Source organism: Malaclemys terrapin, chromosome 24 (assembly GCF_027887155.1).
Source record: "Malaclemys terrapin pileata isolate rMalTer1 chromosome 24, rMalTer1.hap1, whole genome shotgun sequence".
Taxonomy (NCBI): Eukaryota; Metazoa; Chordata; order Testudines; family Emydidae; genus Malaclemys; species Malaclemys terrapin.
In genome coordinates this window covers 4,415,874-4,438,750 of record NC_071528.1, presented here as the reverse complement: position 1 = coordinate 4,438,750, position 22,877 = coordinate 4,415,874, and the positions used below count along the sequence as shown (strand labels likewise).

Genomic DNA, 22,877 nt, shown 5'->3' with positions numbered 1-22,877 from the left:
GAGTCCTTTATAAAAAAAAAAATATAGATAGGATTTCCAGGTGCCCTGCTGATATTTATAAAGGTCCAAACGTACTTGGGCTCACCCCTCCTCGCGCTTGCTTCTTCAGGAGGAGTATCAAGGCAAGGCCTCTCTTCTAACCTCCTCGCCAGGACCTGCAAAGAACACCTAGGAACTGAAGTACTACTTCTCCCACAGTCCCTGCCCACACTCTCATTGCTCCATAGCCTGTAAAAAAGAAGGGGGCTCCCTGGCAGCCAGATTTTATATCCCCCAACATTGTAAGGGTCTAGAGAACAAAGGGGGCTCTGTAACCCATCAAGCTCTCATTGCAACCCAACACTATAAAGAGGTCTTGAAGAAAGTGATTCCCAGCTCCTGCTGTTCCCCACCTCAGTGCAGGGATCCTAGGAACAGGACACAGGCTGCTCCTGGAGCTAAACTCCAACTGCTACTGCGTTACTGGTAAATACTGGGGAAGAGAAGGCACAAGACAAGAAGTCAACAAATGAGAGTGAAACTGATTATGCCCCAAGTAGAGACACTGACACGCAGAAAAATTTTTCCCCTCTAATTTCAGTTTTAGCCACCTCTGCTGTAGTTACACAAGACTAGGGCAGGGGCAGCTTTTTCAGACAAATGTGACTTTTAAGTCTATTACATCTTGAACTACTCTTGGTTCCCACATGTACAGAGAGATGGGAACTAATCCTGTGCTGGAAAACAAGCCTCTTAGAAAATATTAAAGTGCAACATCACACTGCCGAAACAAAGGCACCTGCCAGGCTCCTGCAAATTAATTCTGGTCTGCAGGAGCCTATTCAGCAGGCCAAAGAGACGGATGGGAATAATAAGTGACAAAGATGTAAGCAGCACCTGATGAGCACTGTACTCCAAACCTTTGTCGGAATATCACATGACCCTGTCAGATCTATTTCTGGATTTAATTTGTTTCAGCTGAACGATGCTTTCATGAAGAGAGCTAGCGCTGTCATTTGGACTTTGTTTTTATACTGCAAGATCTGTATATGGGAAAATTCACATTTTAATCAGATTATGGGTTCTTGCCAGATGCACATAGGTCATGTGAGTGAATTGCTTTAATCACTGAGCTCAAATTATACGCTACTCAGTCTCAGATCATTTCCTAAGGAAGACTTCTTCAGAGACCTATAAGAAAGCTCCCTGAATGGAATACAGCAGCAATTCATTCAGTCTTATCAGTACTGGATTGGGGGGGTATGAATCAGTGTTCACGTCGCACTCCCAATTGGTACCCGGTCCAGGACAGGGAAGCTAACGATCCAACCAGCGGACCAAATTCGGCAATGAATCCTGCTCACGTGCCACCTGAGGCATTTTGCACATATGCTAAGTAGTAGTACTGGATTAGGCGACTAGCTGTTACATACAGATCAATACTGGCTAGATCAAATGCTGGTAAAAAAAAAATCAACTCAAAAATATTTTAAAATAAGAGTGGCTAGAATACCCAGTGCTAAGATAGAAAGTATCTAGTTCTTATTGTTCTTCCTCAGCTCTCAACCTCCACTAGAAATCCTCCTGCCTCCCTCTTCACTTCCTGCCTATTCTCATTTAAAGGGGCAATTAGTTTGCTAAGTCAGTCTTTGAACTAAAGTTATAACTTTCTTCTAATTCCCCACAGATGGGCTATGTACTGGGCTGACTTAGGGAGAAGCTACTGCAGAGGGTCTTTAAAATATCAATGGGTCTGGGGGTGAGAGGGTGTCTTCTGACTAGCCACCATCACCTTAACTGGCACTGTTTCCAAGGGCAATGGGCATGCACCAAAACACCATGCTTTAAACCTTCATCACATGTGGGATGATGTTTATATTTGATTCTTCCTCAAGCTGATAAGATCTTTCCATTCCCAGAGTGACCTCTCCAATTTCCTTTTTTACCACATTGGGAAAGATTGAACTGTTTCTGGCCTGCGGGTAGACTTCTTGTCTCGGCTTTTTAATCTGCTCACTGGATAAAACCATTTCCCACATCCCTTGTGAAGTTACTTATGATTTTATCTTTGGGCGGAGGAAGAAATTTTCCACCAATGAGCAAACACTTCATTGTAATATTGTTCTAACCAGCACCCCTAACACCAACACTTCAGGATTGTCATTATAGCTTCAGTCAGCGTCCACGGAGGCTGAGGGTGAATGCCTAAGAGTGAACAAAGAAGAACAGGAGTACTTGTGGCACCTTAGAGACTAACAAATTTATTAGAGCATAAGCTTTCGTGGACTACAGCCCACTTCTTCGGATGTATATAGAATGGAACATATATTGAGGAGATATATATACACACATACAGAGAGCATAAACAGGTGGGAGTTGTCTTACCAACTCTGAGAGGCCAATTAATTAAGAGAAAAAAAACTTTTGAAGTGATAATCAAGATAGCCCAGTACAGACAGTTTGATAAGAAGTGTGAGCATACTTACAAGGGGAGATAGAATCAATGTTTGTAATGGCTCAGTGAACAGACTCCACCCTGCACTCCCCCTTTGTCTCCAGGGCGGGAATAGCAGACAGCGAGATGCACTGTACCGAGCCAGATAAGGGAATCCAGCTATTAGATCATCTGGCCCATCTCCCTACAAATAGAGGGCTCACCCTCTAGACGCTGGAGGATTCTAGAGTTTTGCCCAGTCTAGCTTTTCAGAGTCACAAGTGATGGGGCAAGACTTGAAAAACTGACCAAACACCAACTAGATAGAGAGATCAGAAAGATGGAGTGGGGTGTGAGAGAAATCCAGGCCTCACCTCCCCAAACTGCTGCAATTCCTACTAGTATGTTGCCTCTAGACCCTGCTTAGTGGCACCACCTTTTGTAACACCATTATGTAGTTGGGTCTCCGATTATTTGAACCCCACTCCCTACAAGGAGTTTTTGGATTCTTCTCATTCCCTCAGAGCTTCCTGGCTGCTGCTAATAGAGGGAGGAGAGAAAGATGAGGTCACTGCTATTCACCCTTCCCAACCACTTTCTGGGAACAGGTACTCCATTCTGAGTAATTCCAGGGCCTGCCACTGCTGCTGCTTATCAGAGCTTCCCCAAAGACCAGCCATGTGAAGATAATGGGATTTTCACCAGTTTCACTGCCGCTCACAGCAAAACTGAGCAAAGTCCTCGAGTGCTGCTTGGTAAAACTGCATGCAGCTGTCCGGGCTAGACTGTCTGCAGATTCAGGAAGACAGTACTGCATCAGTTTACATGTGATTAAATTTTCAAATCTGTTCTTTGCAATCATAATGGCTAAAACCAGGGGGGAGGGGGCAGAAGAAGAAAGATCAGACTCTGCAGAAGTTGATGAATTAGACCCTTGTGCTCATGAATGAACACTTCCTGCTTGCCAATGTCAAGTGTGATTTTATGAGGCTTCCAAAATTCCCCTGGGGAGATCCCTCCACAATTTAATCCATCTGACTGCCAGGAAAATGTTTCTGATCTTCAGCCCAAACTTCCATCCCATGACTTCTAGTTACATCCCTGTGCATGCTAAGTGAGTCCTCTCTTTCCTTGAAGTTCACATCATGCCATTTCTCCCCATGCATTCTGGGGGCCTTTACTGACCTGGACAAGGCCCTTAATGAACTCTGTCAAGTTCATTTCATAAGAAAGCACAGTTCTCAGCCAACCCAATTGCAAAATGGCTTTTGTCTACACTAGCAGTTCTTCCATCAATGGTAGCAGTGATGGGTGCTGGTGCAGTGAGTCTCCAAAGCTTTAACCACCATGTCAACCAGCATTTGTGTACACCAGCTACAACGGTGGGAAATGTAGGAAAACTGCTAGTGTAGAAACAGAGGGTGAGAAAAGGAGAAGTTCTATTTGGGAGGTATCCATCCCAAAACATGCCTGGAAGCAAAGGAACAGTGTTCCCATTCAGAGGAATGCAAGTTCTCAAGACACATACCCACCCCGCTACATCACTCACTTCCCTGCCCTCAGAATTTCAGTGTAGTGCTTATGGTGACAGTGTGCCATAACCATGCATCTGGGAATAGTTCACAGAAGAATGGATGAAGTCAGGCTTAGGTCGAACTTTCTTTTGACAATGTTTTTAAAAAGCTGCCGTGTGCTGCCCATCTACCCCTATTCCCTGTTGCATATTAACAGTCAGGACTTCAGGGCAGGGACCTGTCTATAGCTAGTCATGTGGCACACTTGGAACACTATGTAAGTAAACAGTTTTTCAAATGAAAACATTGACAACGTTATTCTTTGCCCCGTATCTGCCTGGTGCTAGCCAAAGGAGACAAGATCTCCTACGGCTTTCGTTCAGCCAGTGTGCTTTTTTTGGAGAAGGAAAAAATTATGCCCTCATTGTTTTGTTTTAAGTCAACAGCTGAGCCGTAGCTTCCACAGACTCCTTGCTGCATCCTAAACATCACAATAACGTTCTGCTGTCCTCCAACACTCTTAGAAAACCAACGTTATAAAAAGAGAACAAGCAACATTTTTGTTGCTTTGTGAAAAAGCGTTTTCTTTTTTTCCACTCAGCATCAAAAACCATAAAGCCTGCTGCCTGTACCGCATCTTGTTAAACAAGCCTCACACTGTGCTCCAGCAAAGGGAGCCTAGAAACTCTCTGATTTACTTTTCTAGAGCTCTCTCGCAGCAAGCCACATGCAGGTGTTCCCGCCATTATCCTAGCAGTACTGACCAACTGAAGCATAAGTGCACGGCCCAGCTGGGATTCTCCAGAAGTGTGGCTACCACCACCTCTTACAACATCTGGCTTATCAAACACTGCCAAACCCATTGGATGGCATCTCCACCAATTTCTGTAGTGGATTATTTAAGTTCTACTGCCGCTAAAGACCCTAAAGAAAATCAGATCATTGTGTTGTGACAGTCAAAATTTAGCTGGTTCTGTTAAATACTATGAATAAACTCAGTGTTCAGAGCCACAGATACTCAGTATCTCTCTAAATGAGACCCACAACGGGACGTGTAGTCTGCTTAACAATCTGTAATAGTTGCACCATGGGCATATACAAAACTGAACCTAAAAATAGTAAAGTTATAATGAACTGTAAGTCAGCGAGCAAGAACAGATGCACAGGGATTTGCCCAGCCATGCGTTTCTGTTTGTCAGTTTGAGATTCTCAAATTCATTTAATATTAATATTAATTTAATAGCCAGGTCAACTCGTGAGCTTGTTTCCAGTCTTATAATCACTTTCAAGCAGCCTTGAGAAAGCAGAGCTTTCTGATCTTGCTTTGGATAAGATGAACTGATAACATGATAGAAATATTTTCCTAGGTTCTCACAGCTTATAAGGGCTACATGGGGAAGGTCACAGGAAGAGCTTGAGTTACTGGGGAAAGCAGGGGGTTGGACTAGATGACCTCCCGAGGTCTCTTCCAACCCTCATCTTCTAGGATTCTATGAAAGCAATGAAGACCAGAGATGCGAGAGGAGACCCCTCCCATCCCATTCTCTATAGGAATGAATATGAACATAACATTGTAGTTGGAGCACTTATTCAATCCTGTCCTTTTATCAAAGGAACAGAGCCAAATGGATGTGCACTTCCCAGAGAAAGCTGTGGTTGGTGCACAGGACGGAAACTTGAGATCCCACACTTGGTGTGTGATCCCTGGGCAAGTCACTTAAAAGCCCTAGTGTCTACAAAATGAGGTTAACCATTCCCCTACTGTACGGGATGTTGCAAGGATAATGTCAAAAATGCTTGCGTGGCTACTCAGATATTACAAGGACAGGAGGGCTGAGAAAAGCCCACAAACCCCAGACGGTGATAGGCTTCTTATCCGCTCAGATGTCACCAGATTGAGGGTCTCTGCCTGTTAGTATTTGGTTGGGAGCAGGAGACCCTGCACATTGCTGATTCCAGCACTCTCCTTTCAGGGGAGATGACAGAGGAAGCCTATTCGGTCCCATCTAGTGCATCGCACTGGGGACTAATGAAAGACTGTGCCCTATTCTCCAGGGCTCAGTCTCATGTAGACAAGGCACCATCCCCTGATGTCCTATTGCTAAGCAATGGGGCTCCCACCTCTCCCATTCCACAAGCTGATGCACTGCACTATTCCCTCCTCTCCCCCCAGGGGCAGCCCAGATTGCCCCTTACATTAGTACATTATGTTTCATGCACACAGCCCCACCCCCAGAGCGGCAGGGGCTTGCCCGCCACCCAGAGTGCCCAGCCCACCCCAAGCTGCCCCCTTCCCGACTCCTGAAGAGCAGCAGGGCAGGCTCAGGGCAGTGCCACCCCTCAGAGAGGAGCAGCCCCAGGCTCGCTTGTTGGGGGTGGGGTCCTATGCATGAGGGGTTCTGCCCAGGCAATATTATTCGGGGCAGGGGGAAAGCTCATCCTGGACAGTGCCATTCATGGGGTCCTCTGAGATAGCGGGGGGGAGGGGCACACAGCACAGGCTGGACCATGCCAGGCTCCCGGGGCGGGGGGGCACAGAAGGGGAGGGCACTCAGCCCGGCCGGGTCCATGCCAGGCTCCCCGGGGGGGGGGGGGGGGAGAGAAGAGAGGGCAGGGCGCTCAGCCCGGCCGGGTCCATGCCAGGCTCCCCGGAGGGGGGGGGCGGAGGGCAGGGCGCTCAGCCCGGCCGGGTCCATGCCAGGCTCCCCGGAGGGGGGGAGGAGGGCAGGGCACTCAGCCCGGCCGGGTCCATGCCAGGCTCCCCGGAGGGGGGGGGGCGGAGGGCAGGGCGCTCAGCCCGGCCGGGTCCATGCCAGGCTCCCCGGAGGGGGGGGGGCGGAGGGCAGGGCGCTCAGCCCGGCCGGGTCCATGCCAGGCTCCCCGGAGGGGGGGAGGAGGGCAGGGCACTCAGCCCGGCCGGGTCCATGCCAGGCTCCCCGGAGGGGGGGGGGGGGCGGAGGGCAGGGCGCTCAGCCCGGCCGGGTCCATGCCAGGCTCCCCGGGGGGGGGAGAGAGAGAGAGGGCAGGGCGCTCAGCCCGGCCGGGTCCATGCCAGGCTCCCTGGAGAGGGGGAGGAGGGCCGGGCGCTCAGCCCGGCCGGGTCCATGCCAGGCTCCCCGGGGGGGGGGGGGGGGGAGAGAAGAGAGGGCAGGGCGCTCAGCCCGGCCGGGTCCATGCCAGGCTCCCCGGAGGGGGGGGGCGGAGGGCAGGGCGCTCAGCCCGGCCGGGTCCATGCCAGGCTCCCCGGAGGGGGGGAGGAGGGCAGGGCACTCAGCCCGGCCGGGTCCATGCCAGGCTCCCCGGAGGGGGGGGGGCGGAGGGCAGGGCGCTCAGCCCGGCCGGGTCCATGCCAGGCTCCCCGGAGGGGGGGGGGGCGGAGGGCAGGGCGCTCAGCCCGGCCGGGTCCATGCCAGGCTCCCCGGAGGGGGGGAGGAGGGCAGGGCACTCAGCCCGGCCGGGTCCATGCCAGGCTCCCCGGAGGGGGGGGGGGGGCGGAGGGCAGGGCGCTCAGCCCGGCCGGGTCCATGCCAGGCTCCCCGGGGGGGGGAGAGAGAGAGAGGGCAGGGCGCTCAGCCCGGCCGGGTCCATGCCAGGCTCCCTGGAGAGGGGGAGGAGGGCCGGGCGCTCAGCCCGGCCGGGTCCATGCCAGGCTCCCGGGGGGGGGCGGGAGGGGAGGGCGCTCAGCCCGGCCGGGTCCATGCCAGGCTCCCCGGGGGGGGGGGGGGGGGGCGCGGAGGGCAGGGCGCTCAGCCCGGCCGGGTCCATGCCAGGCTCCCCGGAGGGGGGGGGGGGAAGAGAGAGAGAGGGCAGGGCGCTCAGCCCGGCCGGGTCCATGCCAGGCTCCCGGGGCGGGGGGGCACAGAAGGGGAGGGCACTCAGCCCGGCCAGGTCCATGCCAGGCTCCCCGGGGGGGGGGGGAGAAGAGAGGGCAGGGCGCTCAGCCCAGCCAGGTCCATGCCAGGCTCCCCGGGGGGGGGGGGAGAGAGAGAGGGCAGGGCGCTCAGCCCGGCCGGGTCCATGCCAGGCTCCCCGGAGAGGGGGAGGAGGGCAGGGCGCTCAGCCCGGCCGGGTCCATGCCAGGCTCCCGGGGGGGGGGCGGGAGGGGAGGGCGCTCAGCCCGGCCGGGTCCATGCCAGGCTCCCCGGGGGGGAGAGAGAGAGAGGGCAGGGCGCTCAGCCCGGCCGGGTCCATGCCAGGCTCCCGGGGGGGGGGGCGGGAGGGGAGGGCGCTCAGCCCGGCCGGGTCCATGCCAGGCTCCCCGGGGGGGGGGAGAGAGAGAGAGGGCAGGGCGCTCAGCCCGGCCGGGTCCATGCCAGGCTCCCCGGAGAGGGGGAGGAGGGCAGGGCGCTCAGCCCGGCCGGGTCCATGCCAGGCTCCCGGGGGGGGGGGGCGGGAGGGGAGGGCGCTCAGCCCGGCCGGGTCCATGCCAGGCTCCCGGGGGGGGGGGGGGGCGGGAGGGGAGGGCGCTCAGCCCGGCCGGGTCCATGCCAGGCTCCCCGGGGGGGGGAGAGAGAGAGGGGGCAGGGCGCTCAGCCCGGCCGGGTCCATGCCAGGCTCCCCGGGGGGGGGGGGGCGGAGGGCAGGGCGCTCAGCCCGGCCGGGTCCATGCCAGGCTCCCCGGGGGGGGGGGGGGCGGAGGGCAGGGCGCTCAGCCCGGCCGGGTCCATGCCAGGCTCCCGGGGCGGGGGGGCACAGAAGGGGAGGGCACTCAGCCCGGCCAGGTCCATGCCAGGCTCCCCGGGGGGGGGGGGGAGAAGAGAGGGCAGGGCACTCAGCCCGGCCGGGTCCATGCCAGGCTCCCCGGAGGGGGGGGGGGGGCGGAGGGCCGGGTCCATGCCAGGCTCCCGGAGGGGGGGGGGAGGAGGGCAGGGCGCTCAGCCCGGCCGGGTCCATGCCAGGTTCCCGGGGGGGGGGGCAGGAGGGGAGGGCGCTCAGCCCGGCCGGGTCCATGCCAGGCTCCTGGAGGGGGGGGGAGGAGGGGAGGGCGCTCAGCCCGGCCGGGTCCATGCCAGGCTCCCGGGGGGGGGGGGGGGGAAGAGAGAGAGAGGGGAGGGCGCTCAGCCCGGCCAGGTCCATGCCAGGCTCCCGGGGGGGGGGGGCGCTCAGCCCGGCCGGGTCCATGCCAGGCGCCCCCCCGGGGGAGCGACTCAGCCCCCCCCCCGGGGTCCGCAGCCCATTCACCTCCTGCCGAGTCGGGTCCCCCCCATCCAGCCTCCGGGGTGACGGCTCCGGCCTCGGCGGCTGCCGCGCTCTCCGCATCATCCGGCACCTCCAGCTCCATGGCCGCCGAGAGGGGGGAGGCTGGGCAGGCCCCGGCAGCGCCGCCGCGCTCGCTCCCCCGGCTCCGGCCGACAGCAGCAGCGACGCGGGCGCTCAGGAGACTGGGAAGCGCTCCGGGCCGCGCGGACCATAGAGCCGGGAGTGCGGCGGCTAGAGGCGCCCCTATGGGCGCTAGAGGCGGAAGAAGATCATAGAGACCGCAGGAAGCAGAGGGAGCGGACCCCCCAGGCACGGAAATGAACCCTCCATGGGGCTGTGGGGGGCCAGATAGGGCCCTGGGCGGCGCGGAGGTCAGAGACTATAGAGCGATGCTCGCGGGGCTAGACGGCCGCCGCAACCGGAAGCAGCGCATGGGGAGTTGGAACCCCACCGAGCGGAGGAAGGAGGAGTCACACAGGAACCGCCTCTCTATGGCTGGGGCGCGGCCAACGGCCCCGCCCAGGCTGTCCTCAGAGCGGGGTGAGCGGCTCTAGCCCTGCACGACTGGGGGCGGGGCCTGCCGGGTCACCATGGCAACACGGCCGAGCCTGCCGCTGAAGGCTCTCATTGGCGGAGCCGCCGTGCCGGCTTCACTGAGCCTCGCCCTCTGCAGTGCCATGGGGGGAGGGGTCGTCACACACTCCCTGCCCCGGCCGCAGGCGGCACCGCGGCTCCATGGCCCCGGGTTGGGATGTCATGGGACGGAACGTGGCATGGCCCCCAATGGCTCCATGGCCCCGTGCTGAGACTTGGCAGGACAGAACATGGCATAGCCCCCGATGAGTCCATGTCCCCGTGTTGGGACGTGGCGGGGCGGAACGTGGCATTGCCCTCGATGGCACCATGGCCCTGTGCTGGGACGTGGCGGGACAGAACGTGGCACAGCCCTCGATGGCACCATGTCCCCGTGTTGGGATGTCACCGGACGGAACGTGGCATTGCCCTGATGGCACCATGGCCCCGTCCTGGGACCCGGTGGGATGGAACATGGCATGGCCCTGATGGCCCCATGGCCTCGTCCTGGGATGCAGCGGGATGGAACATGGCATTGCCCTGATGGCACCATGGCCCCGTCCTGGGACCCGGTGGGATGGAACATGGCATGGCCCTGATGGCCCCATGGCCTCGTCCTGGGATGCAGCGGGATGGAACATGGCATTGCCCTGATGGCACCATGGCCCCGTCCTGGGACCCGGTGGGATGGAACATGGCATGGCCCTGATGGCCCCATGGCCTCGTCCTGGGACGCAGCGGGATGGAACATGGCATGGCCCCGATGGCACCGTGGCCCCGTCCTGGGACGCGGCGGGATGGAACATGGCATGGCCCCCGATGGCACCACTGCCCTTGTGCCAGGATGTGGTAGAATGGGACACGGCTTGAACCTGCAGCACCTGGATGCTTCGCACATTGGACTGCACGTTGCCTAACACAATGAGCCCTGACCCTGCGGTCTCCCTTGATATTACTGTTATATATGTGATAATGACTAAGAAATGTGTATCAGCAGCGCCTCTGTCACCCCCTCTTCTCCCTGGTAGAGTCAGTCGGTTTCCGCTGTTGTTTGTGTGGGGTGTTAATTCAGCAGCAGAGAAGAGGAAAATCTTTTTAACTAGGGGGGTCACGCTGTGGTGTCTGTGCATGCCATGTCCATTGCACACCCCAGGGGTTCTCGGCATCCCTCCATTTCTCCCTCGAGCACCCTGCGTGCCACCCTCCCAGTCCCCTCTATTTCAAGGACTCCTTGCAACACTCCCACCCTCTCCCTCATTCCAGCAGCTCTCTGTGCCCCTTCCTATTCCCCCTTCTCTCTATACCGGTGTCCCCTCTTTCTACCTCCCCCTTCCAGGGATTCTCTGTGCCTCCATTCCCATCTTTGCTCCATTGTCCCATGCCCCGCACCATTCTCCTTATTTGTGTTCTGTCTGGGAGAGAAGGCTGTCAAGGTGCCAACATTTTAAACCAAGCCGGAGCGGAATTGAGGGATGTTGTTATGCTGAAAGGTATTAATTTCTGCCCTTAGCTGGTTCTTTGATCTACAGACAAGGTGTTAGAAGCAGACACTCTGCTAACCAGATGGCAGGGGCTCTGTGTGTGCCCCATTTCCCACTCCTCCCCTCCCCCCACTTTTCACCACCATAAACAGGTTTCTGACCATTGATACCATTCCTTGACATTTTAGCATTAATCGGATGCAGCATTCAAAAATGATCACATTACCAACACACACAACAACGTAGTCAAGTTATCGTATTACCAACACACAGACACAGCAGTGCCGTCAAGTGGAGTATTAGACCTCGCTTTGCGTGTGCACAAATAGGGAAATGGGACTGTGAAATGGATGGGAAGAGGGGCAGTCAGGAGCAGGTGTGGGACCTGCAAGTATTTTACAGCATAGTTGAAATCTGACAGAACAAGGAGCAATGGTCTCAAGTTGCAGTGGGGGAGGTCTAGGTTGGATATTAGGAAACACTATTTCCCTAGGAGGGTGGTGAAGCACTGGAATGCGTTACCTAGGGTGGTGGTGGAATCTCCTTCATTGGAGGTTTTTAAGGTCAGGCTTGACAAAGCCCTGGCTGGGATGATTTAGTTGGGGATTGGTCCTGCTTTGAGCAGGGGGTTGGACTAGATGACCTCCTGAGGTCCCTTCCAACCCTGATAGTCTATGATTCTATGAAACTGACTAGATTTGAAATTGATGCTCCCCCTTCCAGTTTGAATCAGCAGCTCTGTGACCAACACACTTAGGTTCCAAAGTCCTTTTCTCTACACTCTTTAAAATTCAGCCCTGGTATAAGTGAATTCAACTGCATTCCAGTCAATAGAAGTTTGTCCCGTCACATCAGGGCTGAACCGGGGCGAGGAAGTCATGAGAATGCCAGTGTCAGGCTGGCTTGGTCAATCTAATTGGTGATGTTAGGATGTTTGGTTTCTAAAGAGCCACTAACAATCCCTTAGGAAAGCTTTATTGTCGAAAAGGAGCTCTTCAAAGAAATTATCCCCGAGACAGACTTTGGATTTAAAGGTGGGATGTCAGACCACATTCTAACAAACCCACTCTGAAAAGCCTAGTGTAGACAAGGCAGCAAAGACATGAACATGTTACACCGCTCGAAAGTCTAAGCTCCCACTCATTCGACCAGTTTATCGTGTTAAAACAGTGGTTCTCAACCTTTCCAGGCCACTGTACTCCTTTCAGGAGTCTGATTTGTCTTGCATACCCCAGGTTTTACCTCTCTTAAAAACTCGGGCTTTGGCTTCAGCCCCGTGTGGCTTTCTGCCCTGGGCTCCGGCAAGTCTAAGGCTGGCCTTAGTGACTCCAGTAAAATGAACTGATCTGCAGTTTGAGAACCGTTGAATAATATATAGAGCACTATAAACATCTCAGTGTCTGTGTGAAATTTTAGTTTGTACTGACTTCACTAGTGCTTTTCAGGTAGCCTGTTGTAAAACTAAGCAAATATTTAGATGACTTGACTACCCCCGGAAGACCTCTGCGTATTCCCATGGTTACACATACCCCTGGTTGAGAACCACTGTGTTAAAATGTACACCACCTTGCCTATACCACACTTCTAATGTGCTAGCTAGAACAGGGTAGATAGCACGTTTTAACAACGCATCTTTAAATCCTAGTCTAGATTCTAGACAAACCCAAAGTGGCCTTCGGGCTACACCCTGCCCTCCTAGGGAACTGAGCCAAAACAATCCTGTTCCCCGCTCTCCCTCTTATTCTTAACACACATAGGCCCAGGCTTTACTGTCAATTATACCAGTTGTTGTTGGCGCATCTTCTTTTTCTCTCGTGTAACAGCACCACCTAGTGGTAAAGTTCTCCTCTTTTGCCCTCAATATATGTTCCATTCTATATGCATCCGAAGAAGTGGGCTGTAGTCCACAAAAGCTTATGCTCTAATAAATTTGTTAGTCTCTAAGGTGCCACAAGTACTCCTGTTCTTCTCTTTTGCCCCGACACACAGGAGGATCTAGGAGTCCTGTGTTGTTACCAATCATTTATTCAACCAAATACAATGTATGAGTCTCACCTTGGATGATAAAGCAGTTGCTGTTGCACGTTATGAAATACATCACCCCCTTCTTCTCTCAAGGAGAATACGTCTCATGCACCAGAGCCAGTCCTGCTTGATCCCTGGACCAACCCATCGAACTGGAGCCTCCAATATGGCCGTGTGGCATTGTTATCCAGGAGATGGGTGCGCCCTGATTTCAGGGTATGTCGCAGAGGGCAGGGTTCAGGTTGTCTGGTTATGCCCTTGGTGACTGGTTGGTTTCATGGAGGTGTATAGTAGAAGAAGATGGGGTAGGTAGAGCTATAGCTTTATATGACGTTGTTCTGGTGGTTTTGACTCAAAAGGAAGAAGGGCAGTGTGAGCCCCTGCCCTCCCCGGTAAGCCCCATGAGGGGGGCTCTGCTTCTGCAAAGCGGTGTGTCCACTTCCTCCCCAAGCACCACTCTGACATGGCCTAGCTTCAGAGCAACAGAACTGTCACCGTGGGCTGAGTGTCCCACCCCCATTTCACAGAGTGTGGCAGGATGGCACAGGGCAGCAGGAAGATGGTGTCACACACACAGGTGCAGGAACTTTTGATGAGCTTAAACTTAACCCAGACTTGATGTCTCTGTCTGAACTTTTAATCAAAGCTCTGACCTGCGAACTACTCATGACACCCCCCTCCCCTTAAGTAGCCATCTCCCCTTTTCTCTACTTAATTTACATTTTAACCTGTTTTATCCTGTAGAATCTTGATTGATTATGCATGACCATTATGATCTGTTAATCACTTTGTTTACTTCTGTGTATAAATATTGATGCTCACCCCTAATAAACTTGCCACACTTACTCTGAAGCCTTTCAAGCTAAGGATAGTGTGAGCCCATTGATCAACGAATTGGTGTCTGGTCTCTGACAGATTGTGAGCCCCATACCAACTCCGCACGAACTCGGGTGCTGGAGAGGTGAGTAAGGACTTGCTTTTTACCTAACAATTTGGGGGCTTGTCCGGGATTTCCTTCTGGTGCGGTGCCGCTGTCCAGTGGTCAGACCACTCATATACGAATTGGCAGGCGCCACGGGAGATTTCTCCCAGCCAATTCAATATTGAGGGGTCGTGTACTGGACAGCAGGATAAACGCCAGTTGGAGGGCTCCTGTCAGACACCATGGGTCAAGGGACTAGCGTGCCTCTTGAGAGTCCGTTGGGGATTGTAAATAAGTTATGGAACGAAGGGAAACTCCCAGTACAGACAGGAATGTCTAGGAGGAAGTTGTACACACTGTGTGTAAGGAATTGGACTGGGTATACCGCGGTATTGGCCGACCCGGAGATGAGGTGGCCTTCGTATGGCTCTTTCGAACAGGCTGCCTTAAGAGGAGTAAGGAGCCAGATCGAAAAAGACCACCCGGGACAGTTATGTTACTGGTTTTGTTGGGACACAGCAGCAGAGCTGTGGAAATCTTTAAAAATTATGGCAGTCAGGTATTCTCCCGAGAGTGAACCCCCTCCATGTTATTTCGATGAAGGGTGTAAACCACGGCGTGTTTTGACTCGTCAGTTGGTCCCCACTGCACCTGCCCCTATTCCTCCGCAGGGGGACTCTCTCCAGGGCACAGAGGGGAATCTGCAGGACTCCAGATCAGAATCTCTGCAGAGGGATAAGGGGGAAATGGAAGGGCACACCTCGGGAGGAGTAATTACTAGGCAAAAGATCAAGCAGATGCAGCAGGTTGCATACCCCTCCCCTGAGGATAGCCCAGAGGCTGCCTCCGCCAAACCTTTTGTGAGTGATAAAGGTGTAAGTAGAGAAATGCCTTTACAGGTGCACGACCAACCTTTTGTGGGCAATAATGGCCAGTTACAACATACTAATATTGTGGAATATAAAGGATGGCTAGAATGGGACTTGAAAGAGTGGGGACGGTTGTCAGGGTCCTTTGGGGAAAATCCCCGAAAGATCACAGAACTTTTAGAAAGATTGTTTTCAAGTCATAATCCTACTTATACGGATGTAGATCAGTTGTTAAGTAGAGTTTTGACCGGAGAGGAACGTAGTAGATTGTGGATGGCAGAAAGGACGTGGGGGGATAGCGATGCGGTTAATACTACTTGGATGGATAGGCGGGATCAAGCCGCTGGCTGGAATCCCCTAGGCTGGAGTCAGCCAAGGCTGACTCAGCTGCGAACAGATCGAGAGCGATTGTTAGAGAGACTCAAAGAAATGGCTCGCTGCTCACCTAATCAGGCTAAGTTCATGCAGATTCGGCAGGAATCTGATGAGCCACCCAGAAAGTTCTGGTCGAGGCTATTGGAGGGGGCCCGAATGTTCACTCAGATGGATCCTGAGAGAGAAGCAGACCACCCTACTCTTATTTCGTTTTTTGTGAATCAGTCAGTGCCCCCTGTAAGGGATTATTTCTTAAAGTTTCGCTCTGGTTGGGGAGGTGAGTCAGTCACTTCAGTGTTGGACGTAGCTGATTTTGCATGGGAGAAAGAAAGGGAATGTAGTAAAAAGAAAGAGAAAAAGGAAGAATATAAGTTGATGGCTTTAGCTTTTCGTGGCGGTGTTCGAGGCAGAGGCCGTGGCCGTGGCAGGGGATTTCAGGGTGCTCGGGGAAGAGGGTCCTGGCAACCCCAGCCACCAGGAAATTGTTTTCAGTGCGGACAGCCCGGTCACTTTAAACGTGAATGCCCCTGGGGACGCCCAGAGGGTCCGGTTGCATCCGCAGATACTTACACCAGGGACGAATACACCCCTGCACCACCAGCTCAGCCTGTTCCCCAGGCCTGGATCAACTACGGGCAACAGCAGCAGCTGCAGCAAACTCAGCCTCCTCAATGACGGTACCCCGGGGGCGAAGGCAAACAATGTGATGGTCTTATTTCCTTAATGTCTTTAGCTGGCTCCTTCCTCACTTTCTCCCCTCCCAGCAAAGAGCCTCGTCTAACCCTTTCAGTCCAGGGACTGCCTGTCTCCTTCCTCGTTGATACTGGAGCTACTTTCTCTCTTTTAAATCATGCCCCCTCTCCCTGGCTATCCTCTGAGGTTAAAACTGCAACTGGGTGGAGGGCAACCCACAGTCTCTGGGACTCACTTTGCCTCTAAATGTTATTTATGCTGATAAATGTTTTTCTCACTGTTTTCTTTTTTCCCCAGCTTGTCCGATCCCTTTGATGGGCCGGGATTTACTCTGTAAGCTTGAGGCTACTTTAACCTGCACTCCTGAAGGGGTAGGATTATTGATGACAGTGTTAGGAAATTCGGCCCCAACTCAGGGTAATTGGGAACCCCCCCCCCCCTCTCTCCCCTGATCTCACTGACTTGCCTTTAACCCTCTGGGGAATTTCTGACACTGATGTTGGCCTGCTCCTTTCAGCAGAGCCAGTAAGGATTCAAGTGAAGCCCTCCTTAAACCCCCCCCCCGTCAGTCCCTCAATACCCCCTGTCGCTGGAAGCCCGGGAGGGCATCCGCCCCATTATCGAGGGATTCATTGCACAAAAGCTAGTCCGCCCTCAGCGCACTCCCTGTAACACCCCTATACTGCCTGTCAAAAAGCCTCCTAAAAAGGACGGAGACCCTATTCGTTGGCGCTTTGTACAGGATCTACGGGTTGTTAATCAGTATGTGGTCCCTCTTCATGCAGTAGTTCCTGATCCAGCTACTATCATCAGCCAAATCCCCTGGGATGCTGAGTGGTTCACTGTTATTGACTTAAAATCAGCCTTTTTCAGCATTCCTGTGCACCCAGACTCTCAGTATCTCTTTGGTTTCACCTGGGAGGGACAAAGTTATGTCTGGCAACGACTTCCTCAAGGCTACAGAGACAGCCCCACGATTTTCAGCCAATGCCTCCGCCACGACTTGGAAGACTTCACCAGTCCGCAGGGATCCACGTTAGTCCTATACGTAGATGACATCCTATTAGGTAACCGCGAAGAAGCTGCCCTCCGCATCGATGGTAAGGCACTTTTATTATACCTACACACCAGAGGCCACAAGGTAGACCCTAACAAGATTCAGTGGGTCTCACAGAAGGTCCGATATCTGGGCTTCCTGTTAACCCCAGAGGGGAGACAAATGGACCCAGTCCGCATAAAGACTATCCAAAACTGCCCTCTGCCAAACACCAAGAAACAACTTCGAGGTTTCTTAGGATTAATTGGCTTCTGTCGCCCCTGGTTGCCGTCCTGCGGGGAGTTAAGCAAACCGCTCCACCAACTCACTGCTAACCTTGCTCCTGACCCTTTGCAGTGGTCCCCGGACACAATCCAAGCCTTTCAGTTACTCAAGGACAGTGTGGCCTCCTCCATGTCTCTCCGCCCCCCCAATTACAGCAAACCCTTTCACCTTTTTGTCCACGAGAGGGGCGGAATTGCTAGTGGCGTCCTTACCCAGCTGAGTGGGCCCCACCATTTCCCGCTTGCTTTTTACTCTCAGCAGATCGACCCTGTCGCTCAGGGAACCCCATCCTGCACCCGGACTCTGGCAGCAGCTGCCCTGCTGATCACAAAGGCAAAGAGCCTGACCCTGGGTCATTTTACCACGGTTTGGACCTCTCATGCCTTGTCAGCCCTTCTGCGTAGGGGCACAACCCAAGTCTTTTCGGCCCATCGTCAGCAACAGCTAGAGGCCGAACTCTTAGAAGACACTAACCTAATTTTTGAAAGGTGTGGGCCCCTTAATCCAGCTACCTTGCTTCCTGACCTGCCAGTCCTCCAGGATCAGCACGACTGTGTGGAAGTAGTTTATAGCATCTTACAGATAAGGGACAACCTGTTTGACGTGCCACTTGGCAACCCTGATTGCATCCTCTTCTCGGACGGAAGCTCCTTCTATGTTGATGGCAAGCGTTTCACCGGTTATGCAGTCACCTCTGAATAGGACATTCAAGAGGCCGCCTCACTGCCAGGCAACTGGGGAGCCCAAGCCGCCGAACTCTATGCCCTGGCCCAAGCTTGCCAGTTGGCCTCTGGTAAGACCGTTACCATTTTTACTGATAGCAAGTATGCTTTTGGAGTTGTGCATTGTCACATCCACCTCTGGAAGTTTCGAGGTTTCCAGACAGCTGCCGGTAAACCCATTCAGCACCTCCCCCTCATCCACAAGCTTTTGGACGCCCTCCAAGAACCCTCGGTCCTGGCTGTAGTTCACTGCCGGGCCCATACTAAAGATGATAGCCCTGTCACCCGTGGGAATGCCCTGGCTGACGCCTCCGCCAAGACGGCTGCCATCTTACCCTTAGCCATGCCCACGTTGGCTATTGCAGTCTCCTCCTTTACTCCACCGCACCCCGTACCAGTACCCGCTGCTGAACTACAGTCGTGGGAGAGCCTCGGAGCCACTCTGGTCAAAGGGACCTGGCTTATACCGGATGGCCGAGCCTGCCTCCCTCGCTCCACATACCCCGTGGCAGTTCGCTGGCACCATCATAAGGGGGGTCACTACGGCACGCATGCCCTTGTGGACACCATTGCTCGCTTTTGGTATGCTCCAGGCATTCAACCCTACTGCCTGTCAATAGTGAAAGCATGCAGCACATGTCAGCGTAATGGACCTGCTCCACCTCTTAACAAAATTAAGGGTGGAAGACCTCCGCCTGCTGCTCCATTTCAACATCTTCAAATTGACTTTGCAGATATGCCAAAGGCTTTTGGGAAAAAAGCACCTCCTTGTTTTGGTTTGCCCTCTGACTTCCTGGGTCGAAGCTTTTCCTACTGCTAATTGTACTGCTGACACAGTGGCGAAGATTCTCCTTAGAGACATTGTACCCCGTTTTGGCATCCCTCTCGTGCTTGACTCAGATCGCGGACCTCACTTTACTGGTCATGTCCTTGGCCGTTTAGAACAAGGACTGGGCATTTCACACTCCTTTCATACACCCTACCACCCCCAGTCTAGCGGGAAAGTTGAGCATATGAATAGGGAGCTTAAGTTTACATTGGCTAAATACTGTCAAGAAACAGGGTTAAAGTGGCCTCAGGTACTTCCCTTGGTCCTGTTTCACCTTCGTACTCGCCCAACCCGTGTATTGGGATTATCCCCCTTTGAACTGCTCTAGGGACACCCCCCTTTCAAAGGCGGGGCGCTACCACGTGCTGACGTTTCACTATTGGGAGGGGATCATATGACCGTGTGCCAGTTTCTCTCCCTACAGGCGCGCCTCCGTACCCTTTGGAAAGCCTCGCAGTTTTCCCAGACCGTGCCGCTGGAAGAACAGATCCACCCGTTCCAACCAGGGGACTTCGTCTGGGCCAAAAAGTTCGTTTGTGGCGACACCCTCCAGCCGAGGTTTACTGGACCCCACCAGGTTCTTTTAACAACCCAGACTGCAGTGTTCCTGGAAGGACGCAAATCCTGGATCCACCACTCCCACGTCAAGCCAGCCGTAGTGGACCACAGTGACGGACCAGCAGCTCTTGCCACCACTGAGGACACTGCCTCCGACCAGTGGACCAGCTTACCTCTTTCAGACATCAGACTTAAATTGACTCGGCAAAAATGAGAGGACCTTTTATTCTGACAACTGTATGTTTTTTATTATGCCTTTTTAGTTTATTTTCTGCTTATGAAGATAATGCTTTTATTAGATATTCCCACGAGGTTAAAACTCATATTTTAGGAAATAGAAGTAATTGCTGGGTATGTACTCAATTTCCAGTAAATGCAGAACAGGGACTTCCCTTCACACCCATTCCCCTGACCACTGCTAATATGACTTGGATGCCACCGGCTAGAGTAAAAGATCCAGTCCAACACAATCTTACATGGAACAAAACAGGAGTGCCAATTAACAGATATCTCAGGGTAACCAATCAGACAGGATCACTGTGTTTTGTTAAAGAAAAGGGGTCAACTTTTGTGGGAACAAGTAAATGCAACATGTATTTTAATGGCACCGCCTTTAGTAAAAATCTTGGCTTCAAGCCTTGCGCATCCCACTTATTCCATATGTGGATCCCTCACCCCGATCCAACTTTTTCATGGGTGGGCAAGCCTTCAGAGTCAGCTTTTAAGAAGCCCTGCTCAGATCACGAGGGTGTCCAACTAATTGCTAAGGGACATACGATTGCCTTCTACAACTGCTCAAGCAGTACTACACTGCCCTTTGAAAACACCACTACCAAATTGTGCCTCTGCAGTTCGCATAACGACCCCTCTGCGTTACCAGGGGAACAGTGGTCCAACGGGTGGTGGGTTACCTCCTACTTTGAGAAATGGAATACCCGAAACGCATTGTATGGAACATACTGGGTGTGCGGGCCCAAAGCTTATTACTTTCTCTCCCCTGATTGGGCAGGGTCATGTTATTTAGCGTGGCTAACACCGCCTTCTCGCATCTCCCTCACTCCCCCTCATTTTCCCCACGTTCGTAACATCCGTGAAACCTTCAGAGATATTAATATCCGTGATGGTTTGTCGTGGCAGCGGTGGGCTGGTCTCGTTAGCTTGAGGGGTGGTGTCATCCGTCTACAGGGACTACTAGAATCTTTAACCAATGAAACCGCGACCCTATTTGAGAATCAGGCCGGGGAAATGTCCCAGCTGCGCCAGTTAGCTTTGCAAAACCGAATGGCTTTAGACATAATGTTAGCAGCCCAGGGAGGAACTTGCGCCCTCATAAATGAAGAATGCTGTGTTTTTGTAAATGACACCTACTCTGACACTTTTCAACGTACCAAACATCTACGGGAAATGGCTAAGAACTACTCCTCTGGCCAGCCACCTTATGATTGGTGGGGAGCCTTATGGAATTGGCTGCCTGGATTTGGGTGGGTTAAAAAACTCTTGGTGGGTATTGTTGGGGCCATAGTAATCCTTATAATACTGTGTTGCTGTATTCAGTGTGTCCCCTCCCTCATAGACTCATGTGGGTCAGTTTATTCTTTTCCTACTTCAGCCAAGAGCCTTACTCTCTTCGAGTTGGCCCAGGCTGAAATTGCCAAGCGGCCCTTGGCTCCTTAAAATGGGGTGTAGCTTTTGGTAAATAGTTATCCCAAAGCTACAAATGGAGGAATGTTGAGTCTGAACTTTTGATGAGCTTAAACTTAACCCAGACTTGATGTCTCTGTCTGAACTTTTAATCAAAGCTCTGACCTGCGAACTACTCATGACACCCCCCTCCCCTTAAGTAGCCATCTCCCCTTTTCTCTACTTAATTTACATTTTAACCTGTTTTATCCTGTAGAATCTTGATTGATTATGCATGACCATTATGATCTGTTAATCACTTTGTTTACTTCTGTGTATAAATATTGATGCTCACCCCTAATAAACTTGCCACACTTACTCTGAAGCCTTTCAAGCTAAGGATAGTGTGAGCCCGTTGATCAACGAATTGGTGTCTGGTCTCTGACAGATTGTGAGCCCCATACCAACTCCGCATGAACTCGGGTGCTGGAGAGGTGAGTCAGGACTTGCTTTTTACCTAACAGTGTCACACACACAGGTGCAGGGCAGCACATAGTGGTGTTCTCCCCTGCATAGGGGATGCGCTGACCTTGCAAAGGCACCACGTAAGTGCTGGGACGTGGCTGGACACTACATGTGTTGTACTTAAAGTACTGCACAGGATCTTTTCAGGGGGAATAAGGCAAAACGCCACATTTATTAGTAATACATGTATCCATTAACACTGTATCATATGCATATAATATATTACACTTACACTCACACACACAAACACACTCCATCTTGTTGTTACCAATTAGTTGCTCCCCTTAACTTTACTGGCCAGGTGAGTTAGATGGGGGAGGGGGTGGAGCCGGGCTTCTGCTGACCCGGATCGATGCTCCCATGTTGACAAGACGAGACCCGGGGTCCTCTGCAAGACACCTCACTTTTATAGCAGCTTCCCTCTTATGCAAATCTATACCAGATTCAAACTCTGTGTCTGTGTCCATTGGTCCTTTGTGCTGCTTTCTTTTGAGTGTTGTCCCAATGCAGCAAAGAGGGTGTTTCCAAAAGAAGGTGCTTGCTTCTAACCCCCGAGGCCGTCGGTATGTCTGCTTGTCTTTAATGAGCCCACTTGACACGTTTTATTGTCCTTGGGTCTGGCTCCCAGCCCCTCTCCAACTGTCTGGAGGTGCTGCCTTCCATGCCTTGCTCATCCACACCTCATTCATTCAACAGGGCAATTGATTAAGAGTGGGGGGGGAGAGCTCTTGTTCTACTGCTAGCAAAAATAAATTTTTCTTCTATCTTATTCTATCCTTAGGGGCTATAATATTATACCAAGGGCAATGCAAAGTTTCTAAATGAGGCTTTGATACAAAGTCCCATGAAAACAGAGATCACACGTGGGTAGACCCACCCCAAGGTTATATGAAGAGGCACAATGTAAAGTCATATGAAAATTATTAGAGATTTATCTACACATGGAATCTCTTCTGCTCCCAGTGCAGGAGCGCTGCCTCTAGTGGGGGACATGGCAGGGCCACACGGGGTATGTCTGGCTCGACTCAGTTCCACACTCCTGCTTTGTACATTTGACGGTACTTTGTGTCTCATCAGTGTCGCTGACTCCCCCAAATGAGTCACTTCCTCTCATTATTGGGAGCTTTTCCATACAGCAATTGGGGGAAGAGAAATGTTTCTAAAACAGGCAGATGTGATTGTAAAGGGGGCAGGAGAAGGAGCCGTCAGAACCTGCAACTGCTGTTTGCAGTGGACTA

General features: G+C 53.0%; 2 protein-coding genes across 3 annotated transcripts in view; one reads left to right on the top strand and one right to left on the bottom strand.

The window, feature by feature from the left end:
• Positions 1–9,220, bottom strand: part of PIP5K1C (phosphatidylinositol-4-phosphate 5-kinase type 1 gamma) — a 70,385-nt gene extending 61,165 nt beyond the window's left edge. For both annotated transcript variants that reach the window (XM_054013279.1, XM_054013278.1), the window contains exon 1: positions 9,109–9,220. In XM_054013279.1, coding sequence (XP_053869254.1) covers positions 9,109–9,208 — 100 coding nt within the window. In that variant the 5' untranslated portion in view covers positions 9,209–9,220. The remainder of the gene's footprint in view (positions 1–9,108) is intronic.
• A 387-nt stretch (positions 9,221–9,607) lies between these two features.
• Positions 9,608–21,541, top strand: LOC128828549 (endogenous retrovirus group V member 2 Env polyprotein-like). The gene is made up of 2 exons (XM_054013280.1): positions 9,608–9,666; positions 19,361–21,541. The coding sequence occupies exon 2, from the start codon at positions 19,705–19,707 to the stop codon at positions 21,166–21,168; it is 1,464 nt and encodes a 487-aa protein (XP_053869255.1). The 5' UTR covers positions 9,608–9,666; positions 19,361–19,704; the 3' UTR covers positions 21,169–21,541.
• The last annotated feature ends 1,336 nt before the right edge of the window (positions 21,542–22,877 follow it).